Genomic DNA, 21,360 nt, shown 5'->3' on the forward strand with positions numbered 1-21,360 from the left:
ACCATCAAATTGCCAATCTCTGGTTCCAACCCATCCTTCCCCAATGACCTCTATCTGTTCAAGTTCCATCAGAATCATGTAAATCAGACCCAAGCCTCCTTGCACTACCTCTGCTCCATCCACAAAATCATCCTACACTGCAATCCCAAATTCCTACATCCCAACTCCCCTATTCGTATTTAACAAATAAGCTGCTGAAATTCCATTCCATCAGACAGCGAGCCACGAGCATGCAACTATAACACTTATATTTAATAATATTCATTACTTATACACAGTTTAAGAAAATGTAAACAACAGTAACTAAATAATAGGCAGCTGAAATGGAAGAACAGCAGTCTACTAACCTTAATACACCACACTAATCCACCACAACAAGTATTGTGTGTATCAGCTTCCCTCCTGAAAGCAGAATACTCATATTCCATCCTTCATCTGTGTTGTTCTTCTAGATCACCACTTTCTCATCTGTAAGAAATAATTATTATAATAAGAAAAGTTTTTGAAGAGTATGTCAGAAAATTTAGTGTGTTTTAATTGCAATAAAGCAATACAGCTTTACACAAAATACCAGTTTCCCAAAATCTTGCATATCGCTTAAAAGTTGAAGCTTGTATGCATGAGTCAGGTCTTAGTCCCACACTCATCACATCGTGATTGGGAGGCAGATGTGGGAATCCCACACTGCAGTCATAGGGAAAGTCCTAGAGGGGGTGGTTTGCCATTGCCTTCCTGCAACCTGTTATGAAATGTCAAGTGTATACCCTCGTCATGTGGATGACAGTAATAAGTGTTTGAACAAGTGATGTTTTTGTCATGTTACGGATGAAGGGGAGAAGAGTGAGACACAGAGAGAGAGGAACTCAGTGGTGGCACACAGACTATTACTCTTGAATAACACCAAGAGCACCACCAAGCTTAATGTCCTCATCTGATGGATGGATCACCTACAACAATGTCACATGCCCTCTCTCAATGAGACATCACGGAGGGGAATGGAATATTACTCAGGACATCAGTACAGAGACTGGTAATCATGAACTGCATTCCATCACTTCTCATACACTTAAAGGCCAAACACAGGTGATGAAAATTTCTTCCATCAGCAGGATTCAACCAGTTTCCTCCAAGTCAACCAGCACTGCACAGGCATGTCTCAGTGATCTCAACAATAGAGGCAGGTTCCAAAGTCACAATATTTTTTGCCAGTGTAGCTCCATCTTGCTAGGTTAAATCTTGATCTGCCCCTTTAAACTCAGCCTATTCAGGGTTTTCAAGTCAGACAGTCCTCATCATGGGCAGGAGATAACACATTGCTGACCATTAAAACTGCAATAACATGAAGGTGGCATGCAACAAATGCCGAATCTGCTGCTGAGAGCATTACAATGCAGCCAAATGGAAGACCTACAAGGTGCAGAAAGCCCATAATGCACAAGCATTTTTGGTATCTTGCCTCAAAACAGCATCAGCTATCACACGGCAACAAAGTGAGAGTGTAAATTTGTCTCTATTCTAGAGGTTTTCATATTTCAAACTAAGATATCGAAAGTATGAGAAAAAAATCTTTTTAACCTGAAGTTGCAGTGGCAGTTGATGATGCCAATATTGACTGTATGTGTATCATGGGGCTCTCATGAAGTGATTTCAAATTAGGAATTGTTAACATCAATTATTATAATCTGGGTATTCAGTTTTGTAGGGAGGCTGTCACAGCTGCTGGCGTTTGTATTTTTCTTAAATCTAATGTGGAATATAAAAGGATGGGTGAGGCAGAAGCATTGACTACTGAAAAGCACTTTGAAGCTGCTGCTGTTCAGTTGCATGGGGAGCTGGGTAGCATAATAATTATAGCAGTATATAGAGCGCCAAGTGGGAACATAGACATCTTCATTAAGAAATTGGAGTCTCCACTGGACATCACATTTACTAAAAATCCGTTACAACTGTCAGTGGGACCTTTTAATATAAACTTTGTGAATGAATCTGCAGCAAGGAAACTCTTTATTAATGTATTCCACAGGTTCCTCTTATAAACGGCCTCACAGGAATAACAAATAAAACAAAGTCTTATAGACAACATATTTTCAAATGTAGACGCCACAAAGATAGAAATCATAATGCCCTCATCCTAGACAAAAGAAACTTTTCTGCGGAAAACTGTACTAGTTTTGTTGGAAATCAAAGTAATCAATCTTGGTGAGAAGGGTTTTCGCAGTCAGGTAGTAACAATGCATCTGATGTTTTCTCTCCAATATTCATGTCCAATTTTGAAATGAGTTTTCCAAAGAAATTGACCAGAGTCCATTCATGTCAGATCACTAAATCTAATTCCTGGATTACATCAGGCATTAAGCTTTCCTGTAGGACTTTGAAAAGCCCAGTTCTCAAATAAAAAGATCAACAGATCTGCAGTTTATAAGATATGCAAAGACTTAAAAGAAAGTTTATCGGCAGGTAATTGCAAAGGCAAAACTATTAGAAATGACAACATAATAAGAATGTCAGGCAATAAATCAAAATCTCTATGGGACACTAAAAAAAGGGAAAGAGGAAAGATCAGAAAACAACACTTACAAATTCAAATCAATATTGGCAAAAAAGACCTGCAAAATTACATAACTGATTACTTTACAAAGGCTTCCCAAACATTTAATTTAAATTTTGCATATCAGGCTGAACTTTGGTATCATATATCTGCATATGACATAAGGTTAGTTCCAATTAGTGAATATGAAATAGCAAAAGTGATTAAAAGCCTCAAATGCAAAATGTCACCAGGTGTAGATGATGCACTGCATCACTTATAATCCGTACTGCTTCACAAACTACACGGCACGTGGCTCACAGTGTTAATTTGTTATTCACTGAGGAAGCGCTCCCCCACAGATCAAAAATGTGGAAACTAATACCTTTATTCAAGAGTGGTAATACACATAAAGTTGAAAATTATCAACTCACTTCACTCCCCTCAGCATTCTCTAAAATAATTGAAAGATTTATGAAACAACAAATCACCCAGTACTTAAATGACCACAGTCTACTAAATAATAATCATCTTGACTTTTGAACAGGCCAAAGAAAAGAAACAGCGATAATGGATTAGACACATGAAATAGTTATAAACTTAGATAATAGCAGCAGCTCTGTAGCAGTTAATTTAGATCTTTCTAAAGCTGTTGATACCGTTAATCATTAAGTTATTTTAGATAAGCTGAAAGCAATGGCGATGACAGGGATAGAAAACTGATGGTTTCAATGGCATTTGCAAAATAGGTTACAGGTTGTGGAACTCACATCAGCACATTCTAATCATAAAATCAGATGAGTATCTGCTGCAAAGAAAGTAAAAAACAATGTACAGAAGAGCAGTGTGTTTGGCCCCTTCTCTTCCTTATTGACATCAATGACATACACACCTCAGAAATGGCAGCCAAGATCACATTGTTTGCAGATGACACTAGCACACTAGTGAGTGATGTTAAGGAATCTCTGTCTACGAATGATCAAGTCCTCATGTCCTTAATTCATGGTTCAATGCCAACAGATTAACCCTTAATATGAAGAAACAAATGGTATACAATTTGAAATATGAATCAAAACCAAGATCTCCAACTGTTACTGGACGGAAATAAGATAGAAAGCGTACAATGCATAATACTTTCAGGAGTGTATGTTGATCAAGACAAGCTGGAAAGACCATGTAATTGAACTCTCCAAGAGATTCAGTTCTGCATGTTTTGCTTGGAGTATTACAATGAAGTGTCAAAGAAACTGGTATAGGCACATGTATTCAAATAAAGATATATGTAAACAGGCAGAATATGCCACTGCAGTTGGCAACACCAACACAAGACAACAAGTGTCTGTCTCAGTTGTTAGATTGGTTACTGCTGCTACAATGGCAGGTTATCAAGATTTAAGTGAGTTTGAATGTGCTGCTACAGTTGGTGCATGAGCGATAGACACAGCAATGAAGTCAGGATTTTCCTATACGTGTGTACTGTGAATGTCAGGAATTCAGTAAAACATCAAATCTCCAACATTCCTGTGAACGGAAAAAGATCCTGCAAGAACGGGACCAACGATGACTGAAGACATTGTTCAACTAACACAAGTGTGACTCTTCCGCAAATTGCTATAGATTTCAATTCTGGACCATCAACAAGTTTCAGCGTGGAAACCATTCAACAAAACATCATTGATATGGGCTTTCGGAGCTGAAGGCCCACTTGTGTACCCTTGATGAACAAAGCTTTATGCCTCACCTGGGCCATCAACACCGACACTGGACTGTTGATGACTGGAAACATGTTGCCTAGTCGGATGAGTTTCACTTCAAATTGTATCAAACGGATGGATGTGTGTGGGTATGGAGACAACCTCATGAATCTATGGACCTGCATGTCAGCAAGGGACTGTTCAAGCTGGAGGATGCTTTGCAATGGTGTGGGGCGTGTGCAGGTGGAGTGATAGAGCCCCTGATACATTCAGATATGACTGACAGGTGACATGTACGTAAGCATCCTGTCTAATCACCTGTATCCATTCATGTCCACTGTGCATACCGACGGACTTGGGCAATTCCAGCAGGACAATGCAACACTTCACATGTTCAAAATTACTACAGAGTACTCCAGGAACACTCTTCTGAGTTTAATCGCTTCCGCTGGCCACCAAACTCCCCAGACATGAACATTATTGAGCATGTCTGGGATGCCTTTCAACGTGCTGTTCAGAAGAGATCTCCACCCCATCGTACTCTTACAGGTTTATGGACAGCCCTGCAGGATTCATAGTGTCAATTTCCTCCAGCACTACTTCAGACATTAGTCAAGTCCATGCCATGTTGTGTTGTGGCACCTCTGAGGGCTCGCCGGGGCCCTACATGATATTAGGCAGGTGTACTAGTTTCTTTGGCTCTTCAGTGTATTTCTAAAATTTGGTCCTCAGATGGTGACAGAATGGCTTATTTTGATTACTTCCAGTCCCTTGTGGCTCATGACATAGATTTTTGGCGTAAAATGAATAGTCAACTAATTGAAATTTTTGCGTTACAGAAAAGGACTACTTGAGTCTTGTCACACAGCTCTACTAGGGCTCACTGGAAAACCCGATTTAAAAAGTTCTATTTGCTTATTATACCCTCCATGTACACATATAAAAGTGTGTCGATAACTAGAGCCAGAATTGATGTCCTGCAAATCAACTGCAATTACCACCACAGTTATAATAAGCACAACTGTGAGTCTCGCCATACAGAACACATAAAACAACTCATACTCTTAAGACATGTGAGCCACTTTGGTGTCACTCTCTATAATGCACTGCCAACTTACATAAAGACGTCAGAGAATGAAATGTCAAGAAGTGTTTCTACAAAATAAGTGAATGTGTTAGCTTACACAATTGCTAGACCCTCATTTACTGTTCAGTTTTTTTGATTCTGTTAACTGAAGTACCATCTGTGCTATGATTGTCTTTGCAAAAGAATGTTTCTGCTATCAGTTACTGTTTCCTCTGTTTCAGATGTAGTGCAATATACCTCTTCAGGGAAGGGATCTGATGCTGGATTAGTTGTCATAGATATGGTGTCAGCATGTGTGTGTGTGTGTGTGTGTGTGTGTGTGTGTGTGTGTGTGTGTGTTATACCTTTCAGCACTGTTATATAATGTTTTCATGTGTTTCTGTTTTTTTCGGAAGTGTTTTACATGAAAGTTTCAATGACCTTGTCATATCATTGATTTTCTTCTTGTGCATGCTGTACTTTTCAGCAGTATTCTGTAATGTGTTTTATTTCTTTCACCAGTGTTTAATATCAAAATATATTTTCTAGTTATATCACTGATTTACTTCTTGTGCACATTTCAGTCTCAATGTAGACTATGTATTTACAATTCCTCTTCCAATCGTATGCCGGGCAACGTGGCTATGCCAGTCTTTAGGCAATGGACTGGCATTCTGGAGGAGTGGGGTTTATTATCCATCTGGCCATCCTGACTTAGGATTTCAATGGTTTTCTCAAGTTGCTAAGGTGAATGCTGGGATGGGTCCTTTAATTAGGCCACCTTCTTGCGCTATCCTTGCCTAATCCTATCCTACTTTGTTTATGCTTTATTTATGTACATATTATTTCTGTAATGTACATGACACATCTGATACTGTTGTACTGAATGGTCTAAGAACGAATAAATAAATAAATAAAATACTGGTTGCTTGTGAGATGATCACGGTAGCTTCAAGTGAGGAAGAGAAATGTCTGTCAACACGTCTCAGAATCCAACAGCAGCATGATCGCAGTTCTACGAAACTGTGGTTCATCACTCCCCAATATCACTACTTGCACTGGTCAGCATACCGTGACTGTCATGAAATTGGTGGTTTCAGGAGGGCTATACTCGATGGCATGCACAATCTCAATGACCCCCCAAGCAACTAGTGCCCAAGAGGACAGAAATATGGCCTGCTTGCCTGTGTAGGATGGTACAGTCACCTAACAAACATTGACTCAAACAATGGGCTTGTTTGCAGAAAGACGTGTACCACACAGATGGTGCTAAAACTATCTGGAACATCACAAGACTGTCAACAAGGCAACCATTGCTTCAGCTTCCCTTTACGCAGCAGCAGAGAGGAAAGGTGCACCCACAGTGGTGCAATCAAAGATAACACTGAACACAAGAGAGGCACTATATCATCTTTTCACACTAGCAACAGTTCTGCGTACATCATCGCAATGGCCATATCTATGCATGGAGGGTTCGAGGAGAACAACTCTTGCCAGCTTGCATTGCCGTCATCATCATGCGGGACTAGCACTTGGTGGATAGTACGAGGTGCCACTGAGCACACAACACAATCTCCTGTGGTTCACTAAGTCGGTAATTTCAATAGCAGTCATTACATTTCAGACATATTAAGGATGGTAGTTGTGCCCTGCCTTCGAGGTCTGGGTGATGTTATCTTTCAGCAAGATAACACAAGACTACATTTGCACATATTGTCCTGACCTACCTCAATACAGAGGTGTTCGACTGTTATCCTGGCCAGCACATTCTTCAGATGTCTCACACACCGAAAATGTATGGTTAGCCCCCGAGACTGGGACTCTACTCCTCGCCAGCCACTACAACCGATGAACTCTGACACAGAGTTAAAGTTCCTTGGGTTTCCCTGCTGGCTGGGAGGACATCACTGAATCAGTCTCTGGGACTGAGGATGAGCGTGAAGCCCTATGACCAGCTGCTTTTGGGCTCTTCAGTCACTAGCAGGTGTCAAAGATGTCATCTTTCCCACTAGCAGAATCCTGAATTCCCGATGGTTGGGGGGGAGAGGGTGGGGGGTGGGGGGTGGGGGGGAAGGTATTGCTCGCGAAGTAGGTGGTGGGGGAGCAACAGGGAGGGAAGTGCCTCCCACCATCAAGGGGGCAGGTGTAGTCTTCCAGTTCTGAGAGGCGGCAGGAATTCGAGGAACTGATGGGTCGACAACTGTTCTCGTAGCGGCGGCATATGAGGTGGTCACAGCCACAGGATGTAGGCTCTCAAATTTCCTCTTAGTCTCAGTGTAGGTCAGTCGGTCCAGGGTCTTATATTCCATGATTTTCCTCTCTTTCTGTAAAATCCTGCAGTCTGGCGAGCAAGATGAATGGTGTTCTCCGCAGTTGACACAGATGGAAAGCAGGGCACATTGAATATTGGGATGTGATGGACATCCACAATCTCGACAGGTGGGGCTGGAAGTACAGCGGGAAGACATATGGCCAAACTTCCAGCACTTAAAGCACAGCAACAGGGGAGGGACATATGGCTTGACATCACAGTGGTAGACCATCATCTTGGCCTTCTCGGGCAATGTGTCACCCTCGAAGGCCAAGATGAAGGCACCGGTGGCAACCTGGTTATCCCTCGGACCTGGTGGACGCGCCGGACGAAATGAACATCTCGCTGCTCTAAATTGATACACAGCTCGTCGTCAGACCGCAAAAGAAGGTCCCTGTGGAATATAATACCCTGGACCATATTTAAGCTCTTACGGAGTGTGATGGTAATATCCCTCAATCTGCCACAAGCGAGTAATGCCAATGACTGGGCAGAGGATGTTGTTTTTATCAAAACTGGCCCAGAGCGCATTTTGGACAAGCCCTCCACTTCCCCATACTTGTCCTCCAAACACTCCACAAAAAACTGAGGCTTCATGGACATGAAAGGTTCCCTATCAACTCTCGTACATACCAGGTACCAGGGCAAATAAGCTTCACTGCCATCCTTAGCCAGGCATTCCTCCCATGGTGTGGCCAGCGAGGGGAACGACTTGGGGTCATATTTCTTAGCACTGAAGTTAGACTTTGCTTGCTTAGAGCCTGCTGATGGTGGATCACCAGCAGGAGATGACATTCTACGGTTCATGGCGTGTCATTCGCCCTGATGCCACCCACTCCGACTAGGGGCCCTCCCCACGGGCGCCACCTTACCGCAGCAAAGGCCACCTGGCAGGATGGCCATTGCCGGGAGTCCCGATGCCCCAATGAACGGGACTGCAATGCGACGACGAGAAAGTGGGCTAAAGATCTCAATGCATGATGGACACGATGCACCATGTAAGGCGCCCTTCCCCAATTGGCTCACTCTTCAGAAAAATTTGGAAGAATGGAGGTCAGACCCTACAGGGGACCATCACATAAAGACCGAAACATATGACACTCCTTTTAGTCACCTCTTACGACAGACAGGAATACCTCGGGCCTATTCTAACCCCCGGACCACAGGGTTCGTTAACAGAGGAGCTGGAAGGGAAGATCTGTGTCCTTCAGGCACAGTTATACATCTACATCTATACTCTGCAAACCACCATGAGGTACATGGCAGAGGGTACATCCCACTGTCCAGTTATTACAGTTTCTTCCTGCTCCATTCATGTACGGAACACGGGAAGAATGACTGTTTGAATGTCTCTGTGCACGCACCATTCTAATCTTATCCTCATGATCCCTATGTGAGTGATATGTAGGGGATTGTAGAATATTCCTAGAGTAATTATTTAAAGCCAGTTCTTGAAACTTGGTTAATAGATTTTCTCAGGATAGTTTACATCTATCTTCAAGAGTGTTCCAGTTCAGTTCCCCCAGTATTTCTGTGACACTCTCCCATGAATTAAACAAACCTGTGACCATTCATGCTGCCCTTCTCTGTGTAAGTTCAGTATCCCCTGTTAGTCCTGTCTCGTAAGGGTCCCACAGGCTTGAGCAATATTCTAGAATCAATCACACAAGTGACTTGTAAGTAATCTCCTTTGTAGACTCATTGCACTTCCCCAGTATTCTAGCTATAAACCGAAGTCTACCACCTGTATTACCCAAGACTGAACCGTGTGATTATTCCATTTCATATCCCTACAAAATGTTACACCAAGGTATTTGTATGAGTTGGCTGATTCCAATAGTGCCTCACTTATATTGTAGTCATAGGATACTACTTTTTTTTTTTTTTTTTTTTTCATTTTGTGATATGCCCAATTTTATATTTCTGATCATTTAGTGCAAGTTGGCAATCTCTTCACCATGTTGAACGCTTATCCAATTCTGACTGAAAATTTATGCAGCTTCTTTCAGATAGTACTTCATCACATATAACAGCATCATCTGCAAAAAGTCTGAGGTTGCTATTAATATTGTATACAAGGTCAAAGGTCATTAATATACAACATGAACAGGAAGTGTCCCAACACTCTTTCCTGTAGTACACCCGAAGTTACTTCTACATCTTGTGATGACTCTCCATCCAAGATAACATGCTACATCCTCCCTACCAAGAAGTCCTCAACTTGGTCACACATTTCACTTGCTACCCTATATGCTTGTACTTTTGACAGTAAGCATATGATTGGCACTGAGTCAAACGCTTTTCGGAAATCGAGAAACACTGCATCTACCTGGTTGCCTACATCCAAAGCTTTTAGTATGTTAAGTGAGGAAAACGCAAGTTGAGTTTCACATCATCAACGTTTTTGGAACCCATGCTGGTAGGTATTGAGGATACCTCAATATGTTTGAGTTCAGAATATGTTCTAAGATCCTACAAAAAATCGATGTCAAGACTAGTGGACGGTACTTTTGTGGATCACTTCTACTGCCCTTCTTGTAGATGGATGTGACTTGTACTTTTTACCAACAACTGGGGACGGTTTTTTGTTCAAGGGATCTATGTTAGATTATACTTAGAAGAGGGGCTAACTCAGCTACAAATTCAGTTGGATCAAGTTAGGATAGAGCTGATGAGAACGAGGGAAGTTATTAGTGAGGGGTCTGGTGGGGAGATAGCAGTTGGGAGGAGAGCTAGCTCGAGGAGGATGTCGTCTGACAGTTTTGTTGTGGCTACCAGCAATAGGTTTCAGTTGCCAGAGTTGAGGGGAGAGGAGCCTCAAAATGGCGTAGAAGTAGGATATGTGCAGCAGACTATGCCCATGATTAGAAAGATTAAGAGTAACACTAATGTTAGGGAGATGATAGTACTGCCACCTAGATAGCTGTCTTAGCAGAGGTGTAGTCTCTCTATTACAGGAGACGTTAGGGGAGGAGTATCAGGTGTTGTGTCGATTCCCTAAGGTCTCGACACAATGAGTGGCTAGGTGCACGCGAAACTAACGCAGACGGGCGTAAATTCTGAAACAGGAGACTGGATGAAAAACTATAAAGAAAAGAAGAGAGATTTTAATATACTTAACTTTAATGTAGTCTTGTTCTTGTTGAAATACATCTCTTGCATAGTAGTAAGCAATTAGCAATGATACACATGGCGCCTTGCTAGGTAGTAGCGATGGACTAGCTGAAGGCTATTTAATCTGTCTCTCGGCAAATGAGAGGAAGACGTGATACGTCTTGTCGCAAGCTATGTCGTCCGTACAACTGGGCGAGGTCAAGTCCGTGTCTTGTGACCTGCCCTGTGGTGGCGCTACGTTTGCGAATACACAGTGGCGACACGCGGGTCCGACATGTACTACAGGACCGCGGCCGATTTAAGTTACCACCTAGCAAGTGTGGTGTCTAGCGGTGACACCACATCAGGTCACCAGCATTTTCGAGCAGAGAGCTGGGCTGGATCAGGTGATTGACATTTTAGGGCCTTTTTATAAAGACTTCATGAAAGATAGTGTGTGCGGCAGGAAACAGCATGGGCAGAAACAGGGCATACAATATAGGTGACGACCTGAATAAGGCTAACTGGTTGCACCAATCTGAGCACAGTGGCACTGTTCCAGCGGCATGACCAGTCTCATCTTAGCAGTGTTGTAAGGCATGTAGATATGGAGCTGGAGATAGTGCTGGTGACTGCTGGCCGCGAGCATATCACACTAGTGCCGGTGGGGATTATTGGTAGATGGTGCTATACTATGCATGGTCTACACCTCAACAGGTCTGGGAAAGAGAGGTTGGTGGAGTTGATGAGTGAGAGTGTGCTGGACGGGTGTAAGGGCCACACATGGTCAAACACCTGTTGTGATGGATAGAAGACGTAGGCCTTTTTTAGGATAAACCAAGACAACAGGCTCCCCTCTGTTAAAAGTTTCTCAACCAGTTAAAGAGATTTCTACACTGTGTATGTGGGAAATAGAAAGTACCACACTGGAGTGTGGAAGCTCCATGGACATTCATTCAGAATTATCTATCATTCATCAAAATGTGCAGTCCGGTTAAGAATAAAGTATATCAGCACAAATTTGAATTACAGCCTTCGAGCTTGGCAGTGTGCATTACAGTGCACTGGTGCAGAGATGATGAATTGCAGCAGATAGTGTTATCATGATATGAATGTGCAAGTTCCTACGGTAGATCTACCTTAAAAGGTGGGGGATCATGTATCTATATCAGCGGTGGCATACACTTTAAGTTAGTGTAGATAAACACTTTGAATTGTCGGCCATCAAAGTAACAAAGCTAGTCTTATAAGAAGGTAATTGTTCTGTGTGTTTACTGCTCACCTAGTAGTAATGTGAGCAATTTCTTCAACAAATTACGTGCAGTCCTGGAAAGGGTTCCTACCCCCAAAACTAGCTTAACAATACTTGGAGGCATGAACAGTTACTCTCAATGCAGGATTGCACTCTGCTTGTAAAGCTGTATTACAAGAATGATGACTGTGTACACATCACTCTGCAGAAGTTCCGGACACTGAAGGGTTTGAAAAAAGGCGTTGGTCCAATGACTGCAGTGAGTCTGGAGAAAACGATTTAGAAAAATCGAAAAGAAGGGTTCTTTTGGTGTGCAACCTAGTAGAGGGAGGATAAGAATTGATTCAAAGTGAGTGGAAGCAGTGGCCACAGCAATGCAGGAGGAGACGAGTGGTGGTGTGCAAACGTGTAGTGCATGGAGAATTGCACGAACACTGAACATACCCATGAGCATGGCAGGTAAAATCTTACGAAACATCCTTCTTTGCTATCCATTCAAAATTAACCATGTGCACGGGTTGCTTCCTGTTGACCTGCCAACAAGAGAGACCTTTTCTTTAGAATTTCTTGCTTGCATGAAGTGGACAATGATCGGCAGTGGAAGATTTTATGGACAGACGAAGCCCACTTCCATCTGACCGGATACATCAATACACCGAACTGTCGAATATGGACAACAGAAAATCCATGCTCAAATCAGACAGTGCCACTTCATCCTGAAAAGGTCATTGTGTGGTGTGGGTTTATGACATCATTTATCATAGGGCCATATTTTTTCAAAGAGACATATGCTTGTGGTCCTGTTCCCAGTACTGTCACTGGTAAGTGCTATGAGTGTCTTTTGTGCAACCTCATCATTCCACCTCCGCACATTGCAAATCCAGTTAAGAAGCTGCTGTGCCATTTCGGACATGCTAGAGTTATCAGCCCCCATTTCCCAATCACCTGATATTAATCTGTGTGACTTATGGCTGTGGGGCTATTTGAAAGATATTGTGTCCAGTGTTAGCTGCATTGAAGGCAAGCATTGCACAACACATTCTGAACGTGAACCTGGAAAAACTTCCATCAGTGTGGAACATGCTGTTTCTTGATTTCAACTTGTTGCAGAAAACAGTGGACAGCATATTGAACATGTTTTGCGCCAGTCACACGCAAATTAATAATCCGATCTGATTTTGATTGATGCTTTTTATGCGGATTTTGGCCTGAGAACAATTATAAACCGATTCTTCCCATCCGATGTGATATAACCTTGCCGTGGTAGATGGGCTTACATAACTAATAGTATCACACCTGTACACCCATGCACACTGAGTAGTACAGTTTGTTTAATGTCAAACGTACACCTTAGGCATTGTTGTATGAGTCATTTGTCATTTGTAGTCGACCATTATTAAATTATGATGCTTACAGTGCCATCTATTGTTACATTTTGTAGCCACTTATTTTTCTTCTTCCATAAATTTTCCCCCTTTTGATGTCATCCTGACCAGTGGTGTTATTTCTACAGCAGTATGAAAGTTTAACTTTAATTATAATCACCGTGTATAATGCAAAAAATAAAAGCAAAATGGTGTGGGACAGTGTAAAACAAGAAACTGGAAAAGGCAGACACAAGTATAATACCATACAAATCAAAGATGGGGATGCGATAATAGAAAATCCTCAGGAATCAGCAAAACTTGTAAATGATTATTTCTCTGGTACTACAGAGAAGGTACATCAAAATCTTCCTAAAACACATGTAGCAATTAATAAATGCTGCACTAGTAATTCTACACATAATTACTGAAGAACAGCCAGTTTGGAGTTACATTTATCCAAGGAAAAAAAAGAGCAAAAACTCAAAACAACATTTTATATCAGGGGACAAAATTGTATAATAAACTGCCAAAGGAAGTCAGAAAGATTACTAAAACAACTGTTTGAAAATGCAGCTAAAACATTCTTCACGACTAATGCATATTACACAATTAATTATTACTTAGAGGACCTAGGATAGAGAAAAATAATGGAGGGGGATAACTAAAGGACCTTGTCACATTTTAGTACCCAATTTACTGCTTTCACAAGGACCAGGTGGCACAATTTATAATGCATGATAGTAGTGTCTGTTGGTTTCGTTTTTCAGATACGCAGTAGCACACGGTTGAATATAGAGCCTGGAATTGAGTAAAGGGGCACAGAGCATCTTTTCAACTAAGGAGTCATCAGTGGGTGTCATCAGTGTGTGGACAGTGAAGAAGAAAACTGTGTTTTATATTGCAAGCCACATGAAAGGCCTTTGCCTTTGAATATGTCTGCTTGTGTCTGTATATGTGTGGATGGATATGTGTGTGTGTGTGCGAGTGTATACCCGTCCTTTTTTCCCCCTAAGGTAAGTCTTTCCACTCCCAGGATTGGAATGACTCCTTACCCTCTCCCTTAAAACCCACATCCTTTCGTCTTTCCCTCTCCTTCCCTCTTTCCTGACGAAGCAAACGTTGGTTGCGAAAGCTTGAATTTTGTGTGTATGTTTGTGTGTCTATCGACCTGCCAGTGCTTTCGTTTGGAAGTCACATCATCTTTGTTTTTAGATATAAGAAACATTATTCGTTAGAGAAATATCAAATAAGGCAGTGCAGCTCTTAGGACACTGACCTCATAATTGGGAGGATGGAGCTGCTCTGTCCTTCCATTCTGATTTGGGTTTTCTTGGATCATGAAGGCAAAGATCACAAAGGCCCTTTTCCACAGGTACCTTTCCAAATCTTCTAAAGATTGCAAAAGTAACCCCCTTGCACAAAAAGGGAGCCACAGACAATGTTAACAATTACAGACTTGTAGGACAGCCTAGTGGCTTCTCAAAGATCTTTGAGAAGCTCTTTTATAATAGGTTGCTATAGTTTGTTAACAAAAACTCATTGCTGTCAAATCATCAGCATGGCTTCAGGCAATCTAGATCCACAACTACAGCAGTCTATGAATATTTGCACTCCATTCTAAAAGCTGTAGATGAAAAGGAAATAGCTACTCGAATATTCTTGGACCTATCCAAAGCATTTGACATTTTAGATCATGGTATCCTACTAAGTAAGTTGGAAAGAAAGGGAATTAGAGGTATTTCAAATGAATGGATTAGATCATATCTTACTTGCCGGCAACAAAAAGTTGTCCACAAACAAGACACAATAACTGAAAACATTTCAAGAACAACAACATACACATCAGAAAAAACTACCAGCAAATATGGTGTGCCACAAGGATCAACATTAGGTCCTATCCTCTTTCTTTTGTATATTGATGACCTGAATGACAGTGTCCATGCCAAACAGAAAACTTTATTTGCAGATGATATCAGTATTTTGATCACAGGGACAGACCAAAAAGAGCTTCAGTTAACTACAGATGCATCATTGGTGGACCTAACACACTGGTTTGAAAAAAATAAACTTATAATTAACACTGGGAAAACAGTGGACATGAACTTTCATACATCCCACTATAAACAACAAAATGAACACACATTGAAAATAAACAACAAAATTGTAAAATTAGTTGATGATAATAAGTTCCTAGGAATATATCTGCAGAGTGATCTCAAGAGGAATACACACATTAAACCTCTTACAGCCAAGCTATCATCAATCTGCTACATGCTACGGATACTAAGCACAAGCTGTAATAGAGAAATAGTAATACAGGCATATCACGCACATTTCCAGTCAGCAATCCAATATGGAATAATATTTTGGGGTAATGCACCCTATAGTCTATCTGTTTTCAAAACCCAGAAATGAGCTATGGGAATCATCTGCAACATAAAGAGGCAAGGTTCATGTCACTCTCTCTTTCCTACTCTAAAGATACTGAACCTTCCATGCCTATATATATTTGAAACAACAGTCTTAGTAAGAGAATATTTAAGAACCTCCAATGCCTATCAGCTGAACAGCTCTGTGCACAATTACACAACAAGAAATGGCAATAACATTCATGTCTCATAAGCCAGAACATCAGTCTACCAGAAGAGTGTCCTTCATAGAGGCACACAATTGTATAACCACCTTCCTAACAACATCAAGTTGGTAAAGCAAGACAGCTTGTTTTTTTTTTTTAAAAAAGCTGAAGTCATTTCTGATGGACCACAGTTTCTACTCTGTAAATGAATACCTCTCAGAATGAAACAGAATTTTATAACGTTAAGTTAATAACCTGACAAGATGTCACAGGACCAAAACTAAATAAATAAATAAATCAAGATCATGGCCAACCACCTGTCCTATCCCTCTAAGCTACCTGCCCCATTCTCTTAAATCATGTTATTTACACTGTGCATTATACTATGACCCACTGATTGGCATTGTGTTATCTTGACAAATCCTGTATCATTGTGAAAGGATTCTGGGAAGGAAAATTAAATAAATACATAAATGAAACAAGCCTCACTATTGATAAGATACATGCTGACAAGCAAAACCTTACGACTACTACACACCATAAGACTGAATGCCTCTTGGGTGCCAGAAAAATGATGAAGTGGGAGAGATCAAATAACTACTGAAGAGGTACTAAAACAAGTTAGTGAGAAAAGAAATGTGTGGCACAACATGCCTAAAAGACAAGATCAGTTAATAGGACACATCCTGAGGCATCAAGAACTAGTAAAGTTGGTACATGGAGAGCTGTAGTATTTGGACTGAAGACCACTACAATGTAACAAACCTGTATTTTCACAGTTTCTCAAAGCATGCTGGCCGAATGTAGTTCTTTCCACACATCACATGAAATTTCACCTGAGCAGCTACTGTGTGGATTTGGAAGTCACAGAATATGCCTGTTCCACATGTAGATGTTCTCATCAGTGCTTTTAAAAAGTTATAAGGCAGCAATGGTAACGTTACTGATGACAGCACCATCAAACCAGAATTACTAAACATGCTTTTCCAAAATTCTTTCATCAACAAAGAGACACTAGATATTCTAGAACTCTGCTGTCTATGACTTGGAGAGGAGAGCTACATAATGGTACACCAACTGTCATCATAGAAAATATGGACAGGAGCAGAAATGATTAGTGAACAGGATATCACAGTAAAAAGATATACATAACTTATATTTCTCCAAGTGAACGAAGACTCATTACAAATAATGCAGCAAGAAATATAGAGGCCAGCTATCTCAGTGCGAAAGGCTATTTACAATTTGTACAGAAAGCAGACGGCAGTTATAAGAGTTGAGGGGCATGAAAGGGAAGCAGCGGTTGGGAAGGGAGTGAGACAGGGTTGTAGCATGTCCCCGATGTTATTCGATCTGTATACTGAGCAAGCAGTAAAGGAAACAAAAGAAAAATTCGGAATAGGTATTAAAGTCCATGGAGAAGAAATAAAAACGTCGAGGTTTGCCGATGACATTGTAATTCTGTCAGAGACTGCAAAGGACTTGGAAGAGCAGTTGAACGGAATGGACAGTGTCTTGAAAGGAGGATATAAGATGAAAATCAACAAAAGCAAAACGAGGAGAATGGAATGTAGTCGAATTAAGTCGGGTGATGCTGAGAGAATTAGATTAGGAAATGAGACAAAGTAGTAAAGCAGTTTTGCTATTTGGGGAGCAAAATAACTGATGATGGTCGAAGTAGAGAGGATATAAAATGTAGACTGGCAATGGCAAGGAAAGCGTTTCTGAAGAAGAGAAATTTGTTAACATCGAGTATAGATTTAAGTGTCATTCTGAAAGTATTTGTATGGAGTGTAGCCATGTATGGAAGTGAAACATGGACGATAAATAGTTTGGACAAGAAGAGAATAGAAGCTTTCAAAATGTGGTGCTACAGAAGAATGTTGAAGATTAGATGGGTAGATCACATAACTAATGAGGAGGTATTGAATAGAATTGGGGAGAAGAGGAGTTTGTGGCACAACTTGACAAGAAGAAGGGACCGGTTGGTAGGACATGTTCTGAGGCATCAAGGGATCACAAATTTAGCATTGGAGGGCAGCATGGGGGATAAAAATCGTAGAGGGAGACCAAGAGATGAATACACTAAGCAGATTCAGAAGGATGTAGGTTGCAGTAAGTACTGGGAGATGAAGAAGCTTGCACAGGATAGAGTAGCATGGAGAGCTGCGTCAAACCAGTCTCAGAACTGAAGACAACAACAACAACAACAACAACAACAACAACATCTCGGTGTCAACAAGGAAGAGGGTCTGTGTACTAAGCATGAATGATGGTCATAGCGAAGTGGTGCTGAGCACAAACGGGTTGAGTGCCTGTCGCGGACCGTCCTATATAACAGTGGCAGAGGGTGCTTATAGTCCAGAGCTGCTAGAAGCATGGCTCACAGTAGGCATGGGTCTGCCAGATCCCATGAGACCGCTATCAGTGCCACAGAGAAACTTGAAATTCCATTGCTATGATGCCCATGGGGTGATATCGATACATGACATCACAAACTCAAACCAAGAACAGCTGCCAACATCAGCAATTTAGAAGTAGATACCCAAGTATAGCAAAGCAAATTAAGCCACTTAATAATGAAAACTGTATCTCAGTTGGGATCCTTTCACAGTATGCTTTTGAAATAGTTCCACTTTCAGGAATCATATACAACTATTCGCTCTACAAAAAGTTTGTACCTAGAGACTGGAAATTTACACAGGTCACAGCAATACACACGCAAGGGAATCCACTGGGTCGTAGACACATATCAGTGATACTAATTTGAAGCAGGATTTTGAAAGAAATACTGTGTTCCAATATACCTTGAAGAAAACAATCTATTGACACAAACCATAACAGAGTCAAAAATATTGTTCTTGTGAAATATAACTGGTCCTTTGTTCACTCGAAGTAATGAGTGCTGTTAACAGGGGAACCAAGCTGATTCCTTATTTCTGCATTTCCAGAAGGCTTTTGACATCATTCCTCGACAAGCAGAATCTCCAATGGAGCAACGGCTCACTGAGCAGCCAGATTCATTATAGTCTGTTAGAAACATCACAAGTCATTAATTAAAGAGAGAAAATCTGAGCAGTCCTCTTAAGACTGTTTCCACATGATATTGTTGTTTACTGTCAAGTAAAGTAAAAATCAAAGCTAATTACAAATTATTTATACAAGATAATAGCATGGTACAAAAAGTGACAACTAACTCTGAATAATAAAATGTGTGAGTTCCTCAATTAAAGTATACCAGAAGTTCCATTAAATTTGGTTACATGATAAAGCACACAAATTTAAAGGTTGTTGATTCAACTAGATACCCAGGGATTACAATTATGAACAACTTAAACTGGAGCCATCACAGAGAGGATAAAGTAGGGAAGGCAAACCAAAGACTGTATTTCATTGGCAGAATATGTGTAGGCCTATGGTGTAACAAATCTACTAAAAAGACTGCCTACACTATGCTTGTCTTGCCTCTTCTGGGGTACTGCTGCACATTACTGCATCCTTGAGTTACTGAATAGTTCAAATGTGGGCAGCTAATTTTGTATAATCACAAAACAGGGGAGAGAGTGTTATGAATATGATAAGCAAGTTTACAGGGCACTCATTAATACAAAGCCATTTGCACTGCAGCATGATCTTTACACGAAATAACAATGACTAACTTTCACCTCCGAATGCCAAAATATTTTATTGCCTCCCACCTACAAAGGAAGAAATGGCTATTATCATGAAATAAAAGATATCAAAGCTCATCTACGTGCATAAGGTTTCCATTTACTCCGTGTGCTGTTCTGGTGTGGAATGGTAGATAAACAGCCTAAAAGTGATTACATGAACCCTCTGCCAGACACTAAAGTGTGAATCACAGAGTAATCATGCAGATATAGACCACAGGTGCTCATAACCATAATGTTGAGCATGCTTATTGCCCAACAACAACAACAACAACAACAACAATAATAATAATAATAATAATAACAATGTAGTACTTCCTATGAGTGGAACAATGCATTGAAGGCCTAGGAATTTGCAAGGAATAAATACCATGCTATTTTTTTCTTACACTTTTATCTTCCTCTTCTTACCACATGTTGGACTGTGTGATCACCATTGACTCAAAACTATTCTCATATGCGAAACACTCAAAAGAGATCTTACCCACTAGTCTAACACCACGACTAAATTCAGGGTGCTGACAAGTGTGACAGGTGTCATCTTTACTCATTTTCTGAGCATAAAATGTATTCGATTTGATATCAATTGTTGCTTCACACAAAAATAAAAATTCAGGCTTCAAGATAAATTCTTTCATATCCAAATTAATAATTAAATTAAATACGATGGGTAATAACGAACTGCTTTTATAGTGTGTCTCATTATATGGGTAACAAGCTAGAATAACTATCTAATGTTGTTATCCTCTAAAACATGGTCCAACAACTGTCATACATATATAAAGATTTAGTGGCCCAGTAAATAAATAAAATAAACAAACATGGAAAAAGAAGAAATAATGAATTCCATATCAGAATCCTCGTGACAGTGACCCGCACATCAACTCAATTTTCAAACAATATATATATAAAACGGAAAGATTCCAATTTAATCTCCATATCACATATCAGTCAACAAATACTACAGCCTAAATGGCATATCAACATAAACTCTCCACCACTCATTACTCACAAGTGCTCAAATTTGTAACAAGAGACAAGATTGGAGATGGCTGTTGTTTATTTTCTCTGGAGTGAGGCAATGGACAAAAATCTTCATTTTCGGATTTCACTAGAGTGGCCTGTTTTGGTAGATTCTTTCTCATTGCACTAGAAAGAAGAATCTGGTATACCAGAATGGACACAAGGAACACCAAGTTCCAGCTCTGCGTAACAACAGGACATTGCTAAACGATATCGACCTAAAATACAAAATTTCACTGTTAGGCCTAAAACTAAACTCAGATATAAACTAAAATTGATATTATTAATATCACTCATGTATTCCACAGTTAATTCTAAACTGATTTGAAAAAAGTGCTTTACTTGCATCAACCTGTGGGTACTTGAAGGTGGGTATAATATGAGCATGTTGCACATTGGTTTTCTCAACAAGCTTTATACAATAGTACTATTGTTTACTTGTACAGGATAAATAATTAGTAAATATTAATGGCTTCTCTCCCCTCCATTCAACAAAACAGTTCCAGGTTTATTCTTGGAGAATAAATGGCGTTTCTTTAGCTGTAATTGTTACTGTCATCAAAGTAGGAGACGCCCATACGCACAAATTTTGACAATTATACGCTTAAAATACACATTTGTGCAATGATATGTTGTATTTGGATAACACTGATAATCAACAATATTGTATTAAATTCATTACGATTTTCGTAATACGCACTCTACAATTTCTTTACCGTATTCGTTTTATTACATGTCTCTAAATGTCAAAGCCCCAAAAATGTAATTCCTGCCATTCACC

General features: G+C 40.4%; 1 protein-coding gene across 4 annotated transcripts in view; it reads right to left on the reverse strand.

Annotated features, from left to right (window-relative positions):
- Positions 1-21,360, reverse strand: part of LOC126259324 (palmitoyltransferase ZDHHC3) — a 74,473-nt gene that overhangs the window by 52,529 nt on the left and 584 nt on the right. For all 4 annotated transcript variants that reach the window (XM_049956008.1, XM_049956010.1, XM_049956011.1 and 1 more), the window contains exon 2: positions 348-468. In XM_049956008.1, the coding sequence (XP_049811965.1) occupies positions 348-428 (81 nt within the window). In that variant the 5' untranslated portion in view covers positions 429-468. The remainder of the gene's footprint in view (positions 1-347; positions 469-21,360) is intronic.

This window comes from Schistocerca nitens, chromosome 5 (assembly GCF_023898315.1).
Source record: "Schistocerca nitens isolate TAMUIC-IGC-003100 chromosome 5, iqSchNite1.1, whole genome shotgun sequence".
Taxonomy (NCBI): Eukaryota; Metazoa; Arthropoda; class Insecta; order Orthoptera; family Acrididae; genus Schistocerca; species Schistocerca nitens.